Source organism: Tiliqua scincoides, chromosome 1 (assembly GCF_035046505.1).
Source record: "Tiliqua scincoides isolate rTilSci1 chromosome 1, rTilSci1.hap2, whole genome shotgun sequence".
NCBI lineage: Eukaryota > Metazoa > Chordata > Lepidosauria > Squamata > Scincidae > Tiliqua > Tiliqua scincoides.
Window position 1 is genome coordinate 160,323,655 of NC_089821.1, and position 20,476 is coordinate 160,344,130.

The 20,476-nt window shown below is 43.8% G+C and overlaps 1 protein-coding gene across 1 annotated transcript; it reads right to left on the minus strand.

Moving 5' to 3' along the window:
- Positions 1–18,734: 18,734 nt before the first annotated feature.
- KCNF1 (potassium voltage-gated channel modifier subfamily F member 1) lies at positions 18,735–20,195 on the minus strand. Its single transcript, XM_066611324.1, has one exon. The coding sequence runs from the start codon at positions 20,193–20,195 to the stop codon at positions 18,735–18,737; it is 1,461 nt and encodes a 486-aa protein (XP_066467421.1).
- Between the last annotated feature and the right edge of the window lie 281 nt (positions 20,196–20,476).

Consider the following 20,476-nt stretch of genomic DNA (forward strand, 5'->3'; position numbering starts at 1 on the left):
TTTCCCTTTGGTAAAACATGTATTAGGCTGTATCTATTCACACTCATTTGGCAGTCAGTTAATGGGACTTCTGAGTCAATCTGCATAGGGCTGTGCTGTTAATCTGGATGTACAACCCAACCTATGCTGGACTGGGCTGCCAGAGTTGCACCGTCACAAGTGGCAGCAGTGTTCCCAGACGTTGCTGGACCTCACTGTGCCCACTGCCTCAGGTAAGGCAGCAGCAGAGGCAGGGGGAAGGAGGCAAAACTGAGTGCGGAGGTGGAGGAAAAAAGGCAGGAGGCTGCAGGAGGGGGTAGATGCAGCAGTGATGGCATGCTCCAGATCCTATCCTTCCTTTGGGAAACTTCCCTGCCCCCTTTGCCTCCTTGGACTTGTGCTAGCTAAAGCTCCACTCTCAGAAAAAAGCCAAAGAGCCGGAGAGACTTCTGATGGCTTCCCAGCACCCGTTGGATACAGCGGTAGCTGCTTTGGCACCACTGCTCAAGTGGGCACCAGGTAACAGAGGATTGGGCTGAAAGGGCCCAATCCTATCCAACTTTCCAGCACTGTGGCAAGTATCCCAATGCAGCATGTGCTGTATCCTTCGGTAGGGGTGCAATCATGGAGGCCTCCTCAAGGCAAGGGAATGTTTTTTTCCCTTACCTTGGGGCTGCATTGCAGCTACATCAGTGCTGGAAAGTTGGATCCTAAGGGCACAGTCCTAACCAACTTTCCAGCACTGGCATAGCTGTGGAAGTGGGGCATGAGCTGCATCCTGCAGTTGGGAGGCAGTCACGGAGGTCTCCTCAAGGTAAGGCAATTTTGTTCCCTTACTTCGGAGTTGTATTGCCCTTATGTCAGTGCTGGAAAATTCATTAGGATTGCGACCTAAGTCAGTTAGCTTGACTTGAGTGGACTGGATGCCTTCCCTGAATTTTCTTTCTTACCTCGCTTCACAGAAAGGCTGTGAGTATAAACTAATCTCATTCAGATTGCAATCCTATACTTCTCTGGGGGTAAGCTCCATTGAACATAATAGAACGAGGCATGCATAGGATTGCACTGTCAGTTGCACAACAGCCAATGACACAAATAAATAACCAGCCATGTGCCACAACAACAAAATCAGTTCCTAGCACATATTCCAGTCAAACACCAAGATCTTCCATGTTAGTTAGGCCAGCAGTTTAGATGAGAACTCTCATTTTGAAATCATTTTCTTCATAACCTCAGAAGAGCAAACTGATTGAAACTCACAGAATTGGAAAGCTGCTGAGTTAAATGCCTGTTTTATGTTTTGTGAGTATGGGTTGAGACTCATTATCGTGAGGGTTCCGTTCCAAGAACTCATGTGGATGGCAAAAAACGAACTATAGCAAATCAATTTAAAAAACAAAGTCTCTTTGCTCTGGTGATTTGAAAACAGCCTTGCTGACCTTTTGAAATGCACACAGAGTCAATCAGTCTCTCTCCAGGAGCTTAGGCTTCACTGGGAGGCAGCAATCCCTCCCTTCACCAGGAGCCCCAGCAAGGAGGAAAGAATGGAGAAGGTGATAATCGCTGCCATTTAGCCTTAGCTCACATGCTCAGGGGAAGGGAGGAGTGAAGCCTGCAGAGAGAATGATTGATGGATTGTCAGCCACCTGCCCTCTCTGGCATTATTAAATGACTGTTTTCCTTTAATTTAAAGGGCCCTTCTCATCAGCTTTGAGATAGAAAAATCTGTGGATACTTAGGTTATGCCTGTAATCACTTGTATGACTTTCTCTGTTTTGCCAAATCCCAATCCACTGGGCCTTGTAAACCAGTCCAATCAATCAGAGTTGCCAATAAGCCAAGTTACAATCCAAGGTCAGGTTCCAGGTAGGTCAGTCCAATCCATCAGGGTATCCAAATCAAAGTCCAGTAACAATCCACAGTCTGAGTCCCAATTCCATAAACCAAGTCAATCAGTCTCCTCTCCTACCTCCAACCTGCACTCCTTTAAAACCCACCAAACCCTTTCTGCCTCAGGTGCTCCCTATATACCTGAGGATCTCCTTATGCTCTAGCACACCTCCAGCTATCACCTTAATCCTGCATTTACTCAGAGCAAGGGGCACTGTGGACACCACACCCTATCTCCTCGGTAATATCTTCCGCAATTCCAATACAGTCTCTGCAACAGTAAAAAGCAGTTTTTTAAACTGATTTTAAAGGAGTGCATTTTTTCCCTTCTCCAGGGATCAGCACATTCCTTCTCATTTGTAGGGGTCATTCATGTTGAGTCAAATTCGTGTATCAAAAAATCCATGTATAACAAGGCTGGACCTGTAACACTTTCTAGTGCCGTCCATGAACATTGCCAGAATCCCACTGGTTTCTCAGTTGTGATGCCCACAGTTAACCAACCCATTCCTTTGACCTAGGTAGCCTTTGGTTTGACACAATTCAGAGGCACAATTTAGAATAGATGGAGGGCAATCACTTTCCAACCCACCCTGCCTTTTAAGACCAAATGTGGTTATTATTCAGCAGAAACCACTACCATGAGGCAGGAAAGGAGTAACCACAACCAAAAGTTTTGAAATATACAGAAGCAAGCCTTTGAACCTTCCTGTGAATTGTCCCCTAGTGGCACCCTGGGTAGTTACAGGTTGTCAAAAAAGGCATGAAGAACAGATTTTTGTGTGCCATTTTATTTGGAGGAATATCTATGTATGAAATTCTGCCTTACTGATATGAATTGCTTTGAGTGATTATTCCCTGTGGAACAACAGGTTTCTGGCCCTTATCAGTCTTGAATTATCTCTCTACTGTACTTCTTAGAACATTTTGGTAGAGGAATACTAGCTTCTAACACTGTTCTGACATCCTTTCAGCATGTGAGGTTAGAATACAAGGATTATGTCCTCTGCTATTGCTTCTTTGTGGATCACTTGTTTAATTGAGTGTGTATTTCAAACAGGTGTGGCCCAAGCTCTTGCACTTATGACCAGACTGCTCTTTCCAGTCTGACTTCCCTCCCTGCACATACACACAAGGTCTGCTGTGCCTGCCCACATTTCCCATCATTCTTCCTTCTGTCTCTTGGCATGTGAAGGCCAGTGCAGCTGAGAGCCCTCTAGGCTTCCTTTCCTGGTCTCTCTCCTCGTGGCTTCCTCACTTCTTGTCTCCCTTCCCAGCAGTTGTGGCCTTCGGCTTGCTCCAGCAGCTCTTGATACCTCAGAGTGCCAGTTGCAAGGGAGTGCATCAGGATTCAGGTCTCCTGTTGTCATGTGTGCTCCTTGAGGCATCTGGTCGGCCACTGAGAGATACAGGAGGCTGGAGTAGATGAGCTTTTGGCCTGATCCAGCTGGGCTTTTCTTATGTTCTTACAATGACAGTTTTGCCCACCATTCACTCACTTGCCCTGTGGGAGTTGAGATTGGCCCCCTCTCCCCCAGTCCTTGATTATCTGGCCAAGGGTAGAAGTCAAAATAGACCATACAGTGCCTGTGAAGATACTTGTTTGATAAAAAGAAAACTTTTTTTAAAAGAGAAAGGCATTTGAATGCGCTCATTCAAGGATGCCAGAAAATAGCCATCATTAATAGCACAGAAAATGGCAATGCGTTACATTCACTCACAGTTGCATAAAACCATTATCTCTATGAAATTCAGACTGTGGAAATTTATTGCAGTCTATTCAGTCAATTATAGATACAGTACATGGAGAATCTTTTCAGTATTAAACAGATAGAAAGTTGAAAAACAAATGGGGGGGAATCGAGAGAAGCTCAACTCTCAGAAATGTTAGGAAAATAAACAGTATGGCTGAAGAATGGGTAATCTTCTATTCTGCCTTATGCAAAGATTATTGTAACTCAGAGAATTGCTTCTGTATTCATCTAGATCAGTACTTCCCAAGGGTAACATCAGGATGTTTGGGGGGGGGGGGGTACATGAAAAAATGACTAATGGCAGAAAAGGGTACATATGTCAACAGTGTAAGGCAAGTCAAAGGCTGTGAAATTAGTTCAAAGTTATGATGAGTGGCAGTGTTGGTTTTCTATGTTATTTAACCTTTCAAAAAGGCTGTGTCCCCTCATTTTTGTTATTTTGGCAAATAGTGGGGAATCCCTCCCTAAACAGTGTATTGTGAATATGCCACTGCGGCACACATGCTCAGCGACGCGTTCCTTCACCGATTCAGCTCTCACTCTCCTCCGCTTTGAGAACATCTGAGTGCCATTTCGTCAGTACCAGTGTATGTATATAAAGATGGGCACCTCAGTCAGTCTAGTGCATGTTGGAAGGTCTCCTGACGACACATTCTTAACTACATTTGGGAAGGTTCAAACTGTTAGGTATGTGTTGCTGGTTTGGTTTGAGTTGACTGTTACTGTCTGTTTTTGTTTGTTTTTTGCTTTCATGTTATGTATTGCTAACTTAGGGCCAAATCCTATCCAATTTTCCAGTGCCAGTGCAACTGTGCCAATGGGGCATGCACTGCATCTTGTGGTGGGGCAGCAGTCACAGAGGCCTCCTTAAGGCATGGGAACATGTGTTCCCTTACCTTGGGGCTGCACTGTGGCTGCACCAGTGCTGGAAAATTGGATAGGATTGGGCCCTTAGTTTCATTGGTCTTTACTTGAATGTTTGAGCCACCTTGACTCCCTCTGGTGGAGGAGACAAGTGGCATAGAAATATTTGTCTAAAAATTTTTTTTTCCTTGAGGGCTCGCTGTGATCAAATACATCACAGTTATTTGACATAGGGTGCAATCCTAACCAACTTTCCAGCACTGGCCTAACTGTGCCAGTGGGGCATGTGCTGCATCCTGCCGTTGGGGGACAGTCACAGAGGCCTCCTCAAGGTTAAGCAATGTTTGTCCCCTTTCCACAGAGTTGCATTACCCTTACCTCAGTGCTTGAAAGTGAGTTAGGATTGCACCCAGAGTTATTTATAATTCCTGATGTGTTTTTTTTTCCCCTGTTGGTTAATTAATATGTTTAGACATGGAGAAAGTTCAGAATACTTAATAAAGAAATCTTCCTTTCCTGACTGCTTTCCTGCCACTGCTGTAATACTCATTCTCTTTGCCTGTAGGTAACCACCAGTAGCCATCAAATAATGACACTGAATTTTAATGAGAGTCAGATAATTTTTAATTCCTATAATTATTCATATACTTTGGTTTGCAAAGCATTCTCTGGGCTAGCAAGGTTTGCTGGTTAGAATTATAATAGCTACTTCATTAATATGTGAGTCTCTGTATGTCTGGGTAAAAGAGAGAAGTGCTTCAGCAACACTTAATCTTTTTATGTTCTAAAAAAGCACTTAGTCAAGATGGTAATTGATTGGGAATTGCCAAGAGTCAGTATTAATAAGTTCATTCTAGTGAAATATAAAGAAGCTAGCACAGCTTCTAACATCTTACCATGTTTCATGACTACTGTAAACACTATCATTTCCAGCAGGAGTATCCTAGGCATCTTAACACAAGAGGGGCTTTGAGAGGAAAAAAAAAACAAAATAAGGAATTTTTAGAAAAACTGAAGATGTCTTTAAAAACAAAAATCCTTCAGTTGTAAACTTGTGGGCAAGGTCTGGCTTAATGTTATATATAGCACCAACTTCTCCATTGCAATACAAATAATAAATATTTTTTGAAATCCACATAATAACAGTGAATATGAATCTGCCGTGAAGGCTTTGGTTTGAAAACACAGAGTTCAAACTACAGAATCTATGCTGGCTCACTGCCTCCAGCTCAACCTAAAAGCAATAGGCTGCTCGAAGAACTCAAATATCTAAGGTGGCTTACTCAGAGTGGTACGAAGATATACTGTAGGTCATCTTATGTCCCTTCAGACTCCCTATGGAATAGAATTGAGGACCTAAACAATAATAGAAGAACTCTTGTATTCAACCACTCCTCTTTCTTCAAATGTATGAAGCTGCTGAGGAAGATTGTTTAGAGGCATGTCACTAAGTTGGGGACAACCTAAATGTCCTAAGGACATAGACCTGTACTCATCACTTTTCTCTGACCCAGATCCTGAAACCGCAAATAGCCTGGCACCTGTCCTGGGACTTGGGGAAGGAACAGGAAGTTAGGGACATCTGTAACTGAAGTGTTCAGTTTTCCTTAATTTGTCAGATGGGCAATCTGGGATGCATCACTGGGAGCTTGGAAACTCAGATCAGTTGCAGCAGTGGCCATGCTTTTTAGCAGCTTCATCTGAAACCCTTTTAATTCAGTTCTGACCTTCCCATATGACATTGTCACTTTTTGGCTGGAGTACTATAATGTGTCCTACCTTGGGTTGCTTTTGATGACCATACAGATGTTCTGCAATGCCAGCTTTCCTATGGGAATGGATTTTAAGTGGCACATGGCACAAGTGGCATACAAATGAGGGGCTGGGGAGCCGCAGGCTTCAGGTGCCAATCTGCAGGGGGTTGATAGCCACCACCTCCTAATTTTAAAATCCTTGGTATTTTTGAATAATACCATCATCATTTGATGCACAATTTCATGCAGAATGCAATGAAACAAACCCCACTGAAATATTTCTATTCCGGTGGTTCTCACACATTTAGCACTGGAACCTACTTTTTAGAATGAGAATCTGTCAGGACCCGCAGGAAGTGATATCATGGCCAGAAGTGACATCATCAAGCAGGAAATTTTTTAACAATCCTAGGCTGCAATCCTACCCACACGTACACAGGAGTAAGTCCCGTTGACTATTGTTGTTAAAAGAATGTACATAGTAGCTTGTTAAAAGTACAGGGCTGTAACATTTCCCCAAATGCAGTCACTTATCATGTTAGCATCAAGTCTAATAAATTACAAATAAAATATTGAAATGAATGGGGACCCACTTGAAATTGGCTTGCAACCCGTCTAGTCCTGACCCACAGTTTGAGAAACACTACTCTATTCTATCAAAAGTTAATAGCCAAAAAACCAGAAAAGGAAAACACAACTGCCTTAAGTAACAAAAGTGGATCACACTGGAAATAAATAGCTTGTTGCAAGCATTCCAGAAAACAAAATCTATTCTTCATATGTTTTGCTTTTCTTCTGTATTGCAACAAAACTGCTTTTATGTAAATGATAGGCCACAAACCCACTTCATATTATCTTGATGGGCATTCCTTTCCTGTTTTGATTTGGGTTATGATTGCTAATGTTCCCTTCATATATGAAACCTATTATATATATAAGGAATAAAAGAAAATGTTCACTGTTTGCGCTTCTTTTCTGGCCCTTATTATTATTCATTTCATATCATGACTATTACTGTCAATAGTTTTGTCACGGAGAAGGTTCCAAAAATTTAAGGGCCCCAGGTGCCAAATGACCTTCATACGCCACTGCACAGCACCAGTGCTTCAGCACCAGCGTTGGGGCACAATTCATGTTGTCTGCATTTTAGCTTATAAGGCCCTAAATAGCCTTAAATAGGACTCATCTTAGAGACTTTATCCCTGATGTTCCATCATGATCTTTAAGACCGATTGGACCACTTTGGAAGTAGTAGCGCAACATCAGGGGGTGACATCACCTATTTTCAGGTGCCAAGGGGCACCTGGTGCCATATCTGGCTCTGGCCATTTGCTGGGTAAGTGGGATAAGTGAGGGGGGCTCATTGAGAAGGGCCCTGCAAAGACTGTGCAGCAAGGGGGGCATGAGGACCGCACAGCAAGGGTTGTGTGGAATTGGGCCCCACAAGGCTGGCCCTGAATGTGGGGGTGTTTAGAAGCAGCTTTTCATGATGGCGCTTGCCAGGGCTAGTGGCTGCCTGCTGGTGTCCTTTTATACCTTTTTAGATTGTGAGCCCTATTGGGACAGGGAGCCATGAGTTATTGGATTTTTCTCTGTAAACCGCTTTGTGAACTTTGTGTTGAAAAGTGGTATATAAATACTATTGATTGATTGATTGATTGATTGATTGATTGATTGATTGATTGATTGATAATTTTGGCATGGTCTGTGCCAAGACCATGCCAAAATGCATTTTAGTAGCTGCCCTACAGCCAAATCATTCCCTTTCCTTGGAGATCTGCCGTCAATAGAGTTGCTCATTTGCTGGATGTGATTTTAATGCCTGGCTTCTTTCTTTATACCAGGATTGGCCAGGATCAAAAGGGCTAAGTACAGCTTTCCATGTGACAGCACAGGCATTACAGAGTCCCTATTTCTGCCTCTTGTTCTGCCCCTAAATCTGCTTCTTCAGAAGGAACAGCCCATTCCTGAGGTCAGTTGAACTCTTCACTTCAGGTGATTGGTTGGGGGAGGCAGCAAGCTAGTAGAGGGGTGTCTTGCAGCTGGGCTCACCTTCGTCTTTCCTGGCCTGACACCCACTGACCACTCAACTTGGTTGCCTATCCTCTTCTTATTTTCTTAGGGAGCACTTGAGAAGGGAAGGGAGGGTGTAACTATCCTGCTTGGTTTGCTGTTACCACTGCAGCAATTCTTTTTCCAAGAGTTCTCTTGAATGCTCATGAAAAGGGCTGCTGTCTTTCCTCCTACAATGAATGCCCTGGTATCCCCCTTTTTTGCATATCTTTTTCCTTATTTGGACACTTGCGACTCTCCAAAAGCTCCTGTGTGGGCTCAGCAGCCTAAAAAGCTATTGGAACATGTTCATCTGACTATAGCAGTCTTTGTATGAAATGCCATTACAGGCAAGCCATATGTTTTTGTGGATTCGGGGTCCTTCTCCCTGACTGGAGTAGCTAGCCCTTCTACTGATTGGCATGCACCTACTGACTGGGCAGCCAAACCTGTTTATCCAGATAAAAGGGTGGGATGGAGAGGCAAGGTAGGCTCCACTCCTCCAGTCAGATAACTGGATGGCATCATTAAACCTAGGTTACTTAAGTTCAGACCTGGCTAACTGGGCTGATCCCTGAATCCTCAGTATTGGAGGCAGTAGAAGTGCTTGAAGTATCAGAGAGAACTAGCAATGTGTGATTTAGGGCGCAATCCTAAGGCACCCTTGGGCCGGCACAAGTCCCTTGTGCTGGCTCAGGATGGTTACAAATGTGCCGTAAAGCACATTTGTGCCTCTTTGGGAGTTGGCTGGGCCGGCACAGGGACAAGTGCCGACCCACAAAGGCTGCATTCAGCCTCTGTGCCAACCCCGACAGAGAGCCTTGTGCCGGCCGAGCTTGGCCAACACAAGACTCTGGGGAGGACAGGGAGGAGGTGGGAGGGAAGCGTTCCGGTGCAGGGAGAGGGAAGGCTGAGTGCGGTCCTGGGGATGGGCGGGAGGGGAGCGGGAGGCAGGGCTGGGACCTGGCAGTTATTCCAGATCCCAACCCTGTTCTCCAAGCAGCGCAGAGTGGCTTCAAGTTTCTCTGCTCTCCTCTGACTTATACTACCTCCAGAGGTAGCACAAGTCCAAGGAGACCCATTAGGGCTGCAGTGGCTTACCCAGGGGTAAAGGGAAGAGTGGCTGAGCCACTTTGGGGCCCTGTCTTGTGCTGGATACAGTGCAGGCCTCCTGGCCTGCCTGTTCCAGCACAAGACAGGATTACACTTTTAGACTGCAGCCCTGTACACCAGTGATTTTCAACTTTTTCCATCTCATGGCACACTGACAAGGCACTAAAATGGTCAAGGCACTCCACCAGGTTTTTGACAATTGACAAGGCACACCATGCTGCCATTGGCGGCTCACATCTCCCATTGGCCCTATAAATAAATGACCTTCCCCCAAATTCCTGTGGCATACCTGTGGACCACTCACGGCACACCAGTGTGCCATGGCACAGTGGTTGAAAATGGCTGCTGTACACACTGGCCTGGGAATAAGCAATATTGCATGCAATGGGCTTTCTGAGTTGGCCAGCACTGGAAATATTTGTTCTCAAAAACAAAAAAGCATTTTAGGGCAAAACACTTGTGCAAGGTTAGGTAAAACACTTGCAGTAATATTGATCATTCAAACATCATTCTTGGTTAATTAATAAAACTATCATTTAATGTATTCTGTATCATTCAAGGAATCTGTAATAGGGCTTAAAAGCAAAACCACTTGATAGAAGAACTCCCGTAATGGCTCCGTGAATACTTTGTCCAATCTCACAAACTGGCTCCAGGAACTAATTGCTGAGAGTAAAGCTTCCAGTTTTTTTCCCCTAAAATCAAACATGACAGAAAAAGAGAGATATCAGTACAAGTAATAAAACCAAATAGTATCCAGTGACTTTGCCAGCACAATTTCACCTGTGGAACTTGGAAATGGTTTCTTTTCCCTGATGAGATTGCTTCAGTTTGTCATCCTGCAGGCTTTGTCACAAAATCAGCTCCCCTCGTGAAAATAAGTTAATAATGGTGTTTCAGAGTAGCATTTCCACCTCAAAAATCAATTCATAGCTCAGGCATTAGACAGTTGCAAGGTGGGTGGAAGTAACCAGGTAAGTGCAGATAGGTTGCTATGGAGCAGTGCATTTTCCCATTCCAGGGGCTCTAGCGTGTGTGTCCTCCATGCCAATGCCTCCCCCGCCTCTCAGTCAGCTAAGAAGGAGGCTGGAGGTGGTTTGAAGGCCCAGAGTCTGGCTGCTTTCATTCCTGGCAGCCTTCTGCTCTCCTGAGCGAACAGCCTTTTTTGGATGTTAGAGGAACCCATTTGCAAGGCTGTACTGATTCATGCTTATTCTGTCAAGGGCGTGCAAATGCAGGAAAGAGAGCAGGAATCATGTTGTGCAGGGGTGATTCATTTGCTCTTAATGTAAACACTCTATCCCAACAGCAATTCCTGTTTTTAAGGACAGTGTTTATATGTTTTCCCATACACATTAGTAATTGGCAAAGCGCTAAGATCTCTAAGGCCGTTTGCCAGTTGGTCGACGTTTCTCCCTCAAAAGAGTGTCTAATTTCACAGCGAGCTGGCTAGAAACCCTGTTTTGTTGAGATGTGTTGTGCTGACAGCCAGAGGGCTCCATTGGCAAGCAGTGTTGTGCCTTGTTCCCATGCAAGCATGCTAGTGGTGGTATCTAACTGGACAGTAGCCATTCCAGCCCAATAGCTCAGGTGGCTGTTGGGAGTTTGCTTGTGAAATGGTATGCAGTGGCGCCATTATAACGTGGCTGCACACCTACTCATGCTGAGTCAGGCTGTAGGTCCATCTAACCAAAGGTCTCAGAAGAAGAACTTGCCCAGTCCTGCTGAGATCCTTTTAACTGGAATACCAGGAACTGAAAATGGAAACTTTTCCATGGCAAACAAGTTCTCTGCTATTGAGCTGTATCACTAGCTGCAGGTGCTGGGAAGAGAAGTACAGTAACTGCATGATATGATATGAGTGACCCACATGGTTGCCATGTATACATTTCTACTGTGATCTGGAGCTCTGCAAAGAATTGTTGGGAAAATCCCTGATTTTTTTTGGATCTGCATTTCACCCATCTTGGACCTCTCTAACATCCTAGGCTTATACAATGCCTTAGCATCCTGAAGGGGTTGCTGAGTCATTCCAAATCCTATTTGAAGCCCCATGGTTGCTCTATTGTAGTGTCATTCATTGTTCGAGCATCTTCTCATCCTCCAGCTGATTCCAACATAGAACTTGGAGGTGTTTTCATAAGTCACAAATAAGAGGTAAACTTGAGCCTCTCTTAGATGCAATACAGTAATTAAATAATAATCACAACAGGTTCTTCACCTGTGATTTGATTAGCAGCTATTAGTCTTGATCTTCCGCCCAGCTTTTAGGTGGGTCAGAAGTTGATGTAGTGTAGTGGCTAAGGCTGCAACTTACCTTAACCACTGACCTGAGAGTAGGTACCATTGAACGCAGTGCAACTTGCGTAGGCATGCATGAGATTGGACTGTAAGAGACTCAGCTGTGAATCATCATCCCTGGTTCAAATCTCACTTAACTTCAAGAGCTCACCTTAAGTAAGCCACTCCCCCCATGCTGTAATTGGAAAATAATAAAACCCACTTACCTTACAGGGTTGTTCTAAGAGTTAGACCAATACAATTCATGTGAATGCAGAAAATAACTCAAATGGGATACAGAGGCAAAGAGGGTGAATGTGATTCTAGGCTGCATCAGCAGAAGTATGCTGTTTAAATAATACAATAAAACATGATAAATAATGGTTTAAAACATGATAAATAATGGTACCGCTGTGTTCTGCTTAAGTTGGACCCCACCTGGAATATAGTGTGCAGTTCTGGGTCCACAGTTTAAGAGTGATATTGACAAACAGGAGTAGGTTGAGTGCTGAGTGACTGGGGGAGGGTGGAGGTTGAAGGAGTTAGGTATGTTTCACCTGCAGAAGAGACAGATGATCTTGCAGGTAAGCCTGCTATTTGTTGTCACTTAAGTTGTTCATGTAAGTATATTGTAAATAAAGCCAGTATTACAAAAACACCATAAGTCTCCAGTGTTCTCTCCACCACAGGAAATCAAACCAGTTGCAGAGCTCCTAGGACTTCTTACTGGGATGTCAGGGATGTCTCTTATCAGTAAATAATTGGACCGCTTTGAAGGATGTGCTGTAGGTATGATTCAACAGAGATTTACACTGGTGTGCTTCCAAGAGTTGCCTCTTCACACTGTGTGTTTTGAATTTAAGGTATTTAAAAGTGCAAATATCACACAGATACACTCATCAGAGTTCCACAATTGGTGGCAAATCCCTAAAGGATCTATTGGGTAACAATCCTAGATTCTTATTGTATAGTATATGAGATTGATGATTTTAGTGGCAGACAGACCATTCTAGCTGGAGACAAACCATGGTTTTAAGAGAGTAGGAAGTATCAAACAGAGACATCTCTTGCCATGGTACCCACACTGCCTCTAGCTAGCCAAACAGATTTTCAAAGCAGGTGAAACTATTCACAACTAATGAGAGAAGTTTTTAAAAAAATGGAAAGCCCAAACTGAAGTGTTCTTTCTAGAGTGGTATGTACCTAGCAGGAATAGCTCTAAGTTTTGGGCATCTTCAGTAAACTCTCCTCCATAGCCCCTCTGGTGATCTCAAGTGTAGAACCAAAGACACATTCCTCTCTGGGACATCAGATGCTTCTCCCTGACCTGAAATCACTTCCAAACCATATGTATAGTCATGCCTTGGCTAACATGGGGGTATATTCACTGCCACCAGAAAACACAGGATTAGTTTCCATCCTTTCACCCTGCTGTGGGTCTGTCTGCCAACTGATAACACTCAACTCAAGCTCTAGAAGAAGGGCCTGCTTTGAAGGATGTGCTGTTCACTTAAATTCCTGTATGACTCAACAGGGAGAAGGATAGTTTTGACACTTACCACTTTCCTTCTCTCCCTCTCTCATCCACACATCCCTATACATCACACACATACTCAAGCCTTCTCTGAGTAACATGCAAGGCTGAGCAAGGCAACTGAGATAGGTGGCCAATTGCTCTGTGGGTTAAAGCAATAGGCAGGTTTGTTTTAATCAAATCAGATGAAAATAACATTTGAGCTGCTTATGTGCCATTTGTGTAACTTGCGAACGTTATTCATGGAGTAGAAAATTCTGAAAATATGTAATTCAGTTGTACATTCGAGCCAATGTAGAATTTGCAATCTTATTACAGAGGTGGGAGAAGAGTGCCTTACACCTTTCATGTGCAAAGAACCAAATGACTCTGTTGAGTGTTAATAATAAGGCTGAGGGCGCAGTCCTAACCCCTTATGTCAGCGCTTTCCAGCACTGGCATAGCTGTGCCAGTGGAGCATGTGCTGCATCCTGCAGTTGGGTGTCACTCACAGAGGCCTCCTCAAAGTAAGGGAATGTTTGTTCCCTTACCTCAGAGCTGCATTGCTCTTATGTCAGTGCTGGAAAGTGGGTTAGGATTGCGCCCTGAGTGAATTAAAAGGTACTTCAAAGGGCACAAAGTTCTTACACAGGTAAAATTTGGTGTGCAGTAATGTGCAGCCAGTGGTGTCACTAGGGTTCACGTCACCTGGCGTGGGATGCCAGCACGTCGCCCCCCATGCAGTGGGTGGGGCCACACCCCAGGTGGTGGACGTGGTGATGTACCATCACTCCGCCCCCACTGGTTTTTTGGCTGTACCTTTTGATAGAACAAAGATAGAACACATTCTGCATGAAATTATGCATTGATTGATATATGACATGATGGTATTACTCCTTCAAACTGTGATTTTAGTGATTTTGGTTGCTAGTGGTGTCACACACACACCCACGGTGTCAACTTACTAACGCCTTATTGCAGCAGTTCTCAAACGTTTAGAACTGGGACCCACTTTTTAGAATGACAATCTGTCCAAGACCAACCAGAAGTGATGTCATGGTAGAAGTGACATCATCAGGCAAATTAAAACAAATAAGTATAAATAATTAAAGTAAAACAAATAATTTAATAAGCAGAAGCCAGCCCTGTTCCACCAAGTGAATTTCCTCTGTAGCCTGCCTGCAATAACACCCCCCCTCCAAAACCAGTAAGGTTTTCAGCCCTACCCAATGCCCAGTTCAATTTAAGAACTTCTGTTTAAACCAGATCACTGTCAGGATCCACCTGGATTTGCAAGTCTCAAAAAGGTTCACCTTATCAGCTGCAGCCTCTGTTTTGATCCTTTTGGGGGGGAGGCTGCCTTCTGGAGCACTTGTTTAGCTCCAGGTGCATAGGATCAGGACCATTCTGGTAGCCTTGCACTCTCCTTCACCTGATCTTCCACACCAGCCAAGGCACATTTGCTTACTCATGAGTAAACGCGACCGTGAGGCTTAGTTTCACTTTCCATAGGGCTCAATACATTTATCTGCTTGTAGGGAGGGCCTTCCTTCTCAGGTGTTTTTTTGGGCTGCATTCATTGGATCAGGACCATTCTGGTGTCGTTGGATTCCTCTCAGCCTACCCTTTCCGACGGACTAAGGCACGCTCACCTAATCATGAGTAAATGTGCGATACAGCTCACTTTCACTTTCCATAGGGATCCATGCATTTTTTGTTCAGTGTTTTGGCCATAACTTTTGATAGAAAGGAGATATTTCACTCTGGTTTTTTTTTGCATTGCACACCGCTCAAAATTTTGCATCCAATGGTATATAATATGATGGGGTTACGCCTAACTACCGTGATTTTAGCATGTCACCCCCCCCGAGCGTGTCACCCCTCCCTGTGCACGTCCCCAGATGTGGCCTGCACCCCTATAGCGACGCCACTGCGTGCAGTCTGTATATAGGTTATTGCATGTGGCTACCAGGTGCATATATTTAGCTACATGTCTACATACTAGGAAATCACAGTTGCCTATATCTTTCCAGACACATATGACATCACATAATGATGTACATATGGGTTGCATGCTAGTTTCTATGTGGAAATCCTTTTTGTGTCAGAATTTCGTAGCATGTGAAGTCGCCCTTAATTCTCCGTGAGCAGAGTCAGCAAGAGTGCCGGATCTTAGCCTCCTTCCTTCAATATTTCAGGTTTGTTTGTTCAAAACCATGGTTGTCCATTACAGATACAAATTTTCTGACAATAATTAAATAAAAAATATTTCTCTGAAAAAATTCTGAAAAACCCTGTTTAGTTGTGCTTGCAGCATTCCTTCTTTCTACTCTTGTGTGCAACTGGACTTAGAGAGGCTGGGTTGGTGCCATCTCCTGTTATGACCTGGTCAAGCTTCCTCACAGAGGGAGAAAAGAAGGTTCCTCACAGAGTCGTTCCTCACATTTTCTGACTCCAGAGGCTCATTATGTCTCACAGCTCTGTGCCATGCCCTTCCTAAATGAGTTCTGAAGTGGTGTAATTTAAACATCCTTTTTTGTTTGAGGCTGTGCCTAACTAAAGAAATAATTACTATTAATAAAATGAGTCATGACCATGTTGACTGTCATGTTAAATAAGAACTGTTGTGGTGAAGGCTGAAGCAGTGAGCCGTTTGACAGTTTAATTTAACACTTGCGTGTTGGGGCTCAGTCGGATTTGTTCCCCCACCACCTTCACCTTCATTCTTGTTTGTAAGCATGAATTTCCATTAACCAAGCTACAGAGCAGACCTGACATCAGTGGCATCACTAGGGTTCGTGTCACCCAGTGCAGGATGCCAGCATGTCACCCCCCCATGCAGTGGGTGGGCCAACACCCCAGGTGGTTGGCATGGTGATCAGAGATGCAGGGATCCATGCATTTTTTTGTTCTCTGGTTTTTTGGCCATAACTTTTGATAGAAATGCAATATTTCACTCTGGTTTTTTACATTGCATTCCGCTGTAAATTCCACATCCAATGGTATACAATATGACAGTGTTACTCCTAACCACAGCGACTTTAGCATGTCACCCCCAGTGCACGTCACACACCCCCCATGCACGTTACCCGGTGTGGCCCGCACCACCCATACCCCCCTAGCGATGCCACTGCCTGAGTCAGAGTACCCCAGAAAGTCATTGCTAGTCCAAGCAGGCAGTACTGGGCTAGGAGGACCAATGGCTTGATTTGGTATAAGACAGTTTTCTATGCTCAATACTGGCAGAAAACAGTGGGTATAAATACAGTATTGCTGTTTGCATTTTTTTTTTCCATTTTCCTCCATTTTATCCATTTTCCATTTTCCTCTCAAGCAGCTTAGGGCCAAATCCTATCCAATTTTCCTGTGCCAGTGCAGCTGTGCCAGTGGGGCTTGCACTGTATCCAGTGGCGTAGCTAACGATCATGTAGCCTGGGCAAGTCTGCACTGGGGCTGAGACGGGGCAAGTCTGCACTGCAAGATCATTTTAATGCCAGATATACTGTTATGGTTCCACCCAAGCTAGCCGGCCCTGTATCCAACATAGGGTTGGGGCTGGAAGTGGCTCAGCCCAGGGCAAGGGGAATTGCTTTCCTTACCCAGGGTAAAGCCACAGCAGCCCCAATGAGGCTACTCAGATCTACCACCTACAGAGGTGGCACAGATTCAAGAAGCCTGGAGCTGCCCCAGGCTGCCTAGGACCAGAGTTAGGATCCAGCACAAGTGCTGGATCTGGGCTCTGCCCCCTGCTCACTCTGCTTGCCTTGGAAGGGAAGCTCGTACTGAGAGCCAATGAGAACTTTCCTTCTGAATCAAATTGCAGTTGTGCAGGGGAAGCACAATCCGAATTGAGACTATGGGTGGAGCAAAAGGGGCAAAGGATTAAAGACCTTTCCGCTCATACTATGGTCTCAATCCATGGGACTGCAATTTGGTTGCTATTTACTTAAGAAAAAATGTGCAGATTGACCCATACACACTCTACAAGCAAACCTTTTCAGGCTGTCTCCAATTTTAATTCAGAAAAAAACATCCCTGAGCTATCAAAAGTTTGGGAAACACTGGTCTAGGTCCTCAAAAATAGCAAAACTGCCTCCTGTCATCCAAGAGGTCCCACGATAATATTTGACCACAATAATAGGGCTGCTCATTAAAATAAATTCTTGTAATCTCCAACTGGAATACTTTAAAATGCCACTGCAGCTGTTGGATGCACAGGGCATCCAGAGAGTCATTTTAAAGTGTGCTAAGAGTGATTTGAACACCCATGCACTGCATTCCAAATCGTTTGTTTTCACAGGACTCTCAAAGTTTAGAGAGCATCCTCCAAGCGTAAGGAGCTGTCCCATCATATCACCGTGATGAAGTCCTGTGCTTAATGTCCAAATCTCAACACAAAGCAGAATAGCACTGGCTGTTGTAAGTTCTGTTGATTTTACCAGATGATTTGCTTGGCTGTAAGGACTGCAGAACTGGTCCAAATGCATCACCTCCCAAATTACCCAGCTGTATACTGATGAAGTGCAGGGCATACAACACACAAGATTCCTTTCCTCTTATTAAGAAATCAAGTGATGTGTTCCTAAACTGTATGAACAGTTTATCACCATAAATAGAATAATGCTATGATTATTTTGGTTTGAGTGAGATTCTTGGGGGTGGGGTGGGGAGGGGGGTTGCACATTTCTGAAGAACAACCAACAAACCCACAAGTTTGAGGACGTTTTCAGCAACTGTCCGTAAAATAAACTGAACTAATTCGGAAACAAATTTAAAAACAAGTCTGTCATTTTCAGCTGCAATCATATGCATAACTTTTCCATACAGAATTGAAAAAGTCATTTTAAAAAATCATGTCCATTGTATTTCATTTGAGATTGTTTTATTTGCCACAATATTTCCGTCCTTAACACACTAACTTTGCATCTTTTCTCTTTTTTCTCCTCTTTCTGAAGATCTGTCTAGGGAGCAGTAAATATTTTCTCTACTAAAAAGGTGATAATTTCCAGGTGTTAGTTTAGAAGCTGCTTTGCATTTGGTTCTTCCCCCATATCATTATACCTGTCAGTATTACCTGTAAATATCCCATGACCCACTTGCTACACATTCAAAGGTTTTAAAAGTGATGGTTTGGTTTAACTTTCTTTCAAGCAGTACCTCCCAACAGACAGACATTTAAGAAAACCTACTCATCTTGCTTGCTTGGCAGTGCTATTTTTTCCTTTATTATTATAACATACATGTTTTTTATGTCTTTATATGGTTTCACAGCCAAATCGTGATACATTTACTGATCAATATGCTTTTAAGCCTCAGAAATGGTTACAGTTTGTTATATCTGGCCTTAGGTTCATTTTCTCATGTTTTATGTCAGGTTTTACAACAATCTTACCAAATGGAGATGGAGATGCTGATGTGTACACGTGTGCATGGAAAAGAGAGTCACTCTGACCTCAGAGAAGTCCCTTTTATTACTGCAATGTGAGATTGTCACTGATCCCAAGCTTTTGCAGACTGGAGAGAATCTCCTGGAATCTACTTACAGCTCTGAAGCCTGGTTCGATGGTGTTTATCATCTGACAGGAGGTGAATGAAGGTGTCACTGTAGGAGACTTTTAGGTGGCCGCTCTGCTGAAGATCATCCTTTGCTCCTCTGAAAAGATATGATGGTTCACCTTCATGTCCACCTTTCTTATCACCTGCATTTAGTCCCATCAGTTCCAGTTCATGCTTAGCAGCTGTCTCTAAAACTCTCTGCTTGTTATAATATCTGACAAAGTTATTAATGATGGGATGGATTGGTAGTGCAATGGCTATTACCCCACAAAGGAAGCTGATGGCAGCATTGAGTTTCCCCAGTGTTGTTTTTGGGTAGATGTCCCCATAACCCACAGTAGTCATGGTTATGATTGCCCACCAAAATGACTGGGGTATGCTCTTAAACAATGTCTCAGGGTGACTCTGCTCCATTGTATAACCAAGGGCAGAAAAAACAAAGATTCCAACAGCCAAGTACATCAGAAGAAGCCCCAGTTCCTTAAAGCTTCTCTTCAGCGCATAGGTCAAAGTCTGTAGACCTGACGAGTGACGTGCTAACTTGAAAATTCTTGCAATCCTCATGATCCGGAGTGCTTGGATAGCTTGCTGCACATTGGTTAACTCCATCAGTTTAGCACCCAAGTGGGTCAGTATCAAGCTGACATAAAATGGAAGTATTGCAAAAATGTCAATGATGTTCATGAAAGAAAGAGCAAAGCGCAGTTTATTGGGAGAGGAGATGAGCCTAAGAACATATTCGAGGGTAAACCAGCCTATGCAAGCTGTCTCAATCTTATCCAGAACAGGGTGTTCCACAGATTTTCCTTCAGGGTCCACCACCTGCAGTTCTGGGATGGTCCCCACGCACATCACTACAGATGAAGTGAGGATGAATAGAAAAGACAGGACCGCTACTACGCGAGCAGGGTACGAGGATTCCGGTTTCTCCATGAATTTCCAAATATATTTTTGGCATCTTTTCCAGCGGTTTAATGAGGTGTCCAGTCCCAAGTCATCCAAGATCAATTGTACCCGTCGAGCTATCTCCTCTAGTTCCTCCTTTTTTTCACTGAGATGAGTCTTGCAGCAATCATCCAGGAATTTGAGATCCACTTTCCAAAATTCCATCTCATTCTTGAAACAGATTGGACATATCCCTTTCTTCATGTGCACCTCCCCAAAATAATAAACATCAATGATGCATTTAAAAGCATCTGGGTCTCTGTCAAAGTAAAATTCTTTTTTCCCAGGATCGTAGTCATCACAAAGTGAGAAAATAGCATCATATCCCCCTGACAAACAGTTCATGAGCTCTGCTAGTCTTGTGTTGGGATACTGGTTTAGGTGATCTCCATAGAGAACCTGCCTTACCCCACCAACATTGACTATAATCTCAATTTCCTCACTGTTTTCTGACCCATCACTGTCCAGCTCTTGAACACTAATGTCGTCTGCCATTTTAATTTAATTGCAGCCTTCTTTCCAACAGTCTTTCCCCCCAAAAAAAATCTTCACCAAAGTAGCTTCAAGAGAAATCAAGGCAGCTGTATATTAGTAAATCTTAATCAAAATGATGTGGAGGAGGGCTGGAAAAGATTATGGAAACAAACCCTCAGGCTGTGAAAACTCGTGAAAGATGCAACAAGCTGTAGCAATGAAAAGAAAGTCATCTGGCTGCCTGTAAGCGAGAACAGGGATGTTTGAAAATAAGCTGTTGCTCCAAGGGATTTGGAGGGGGA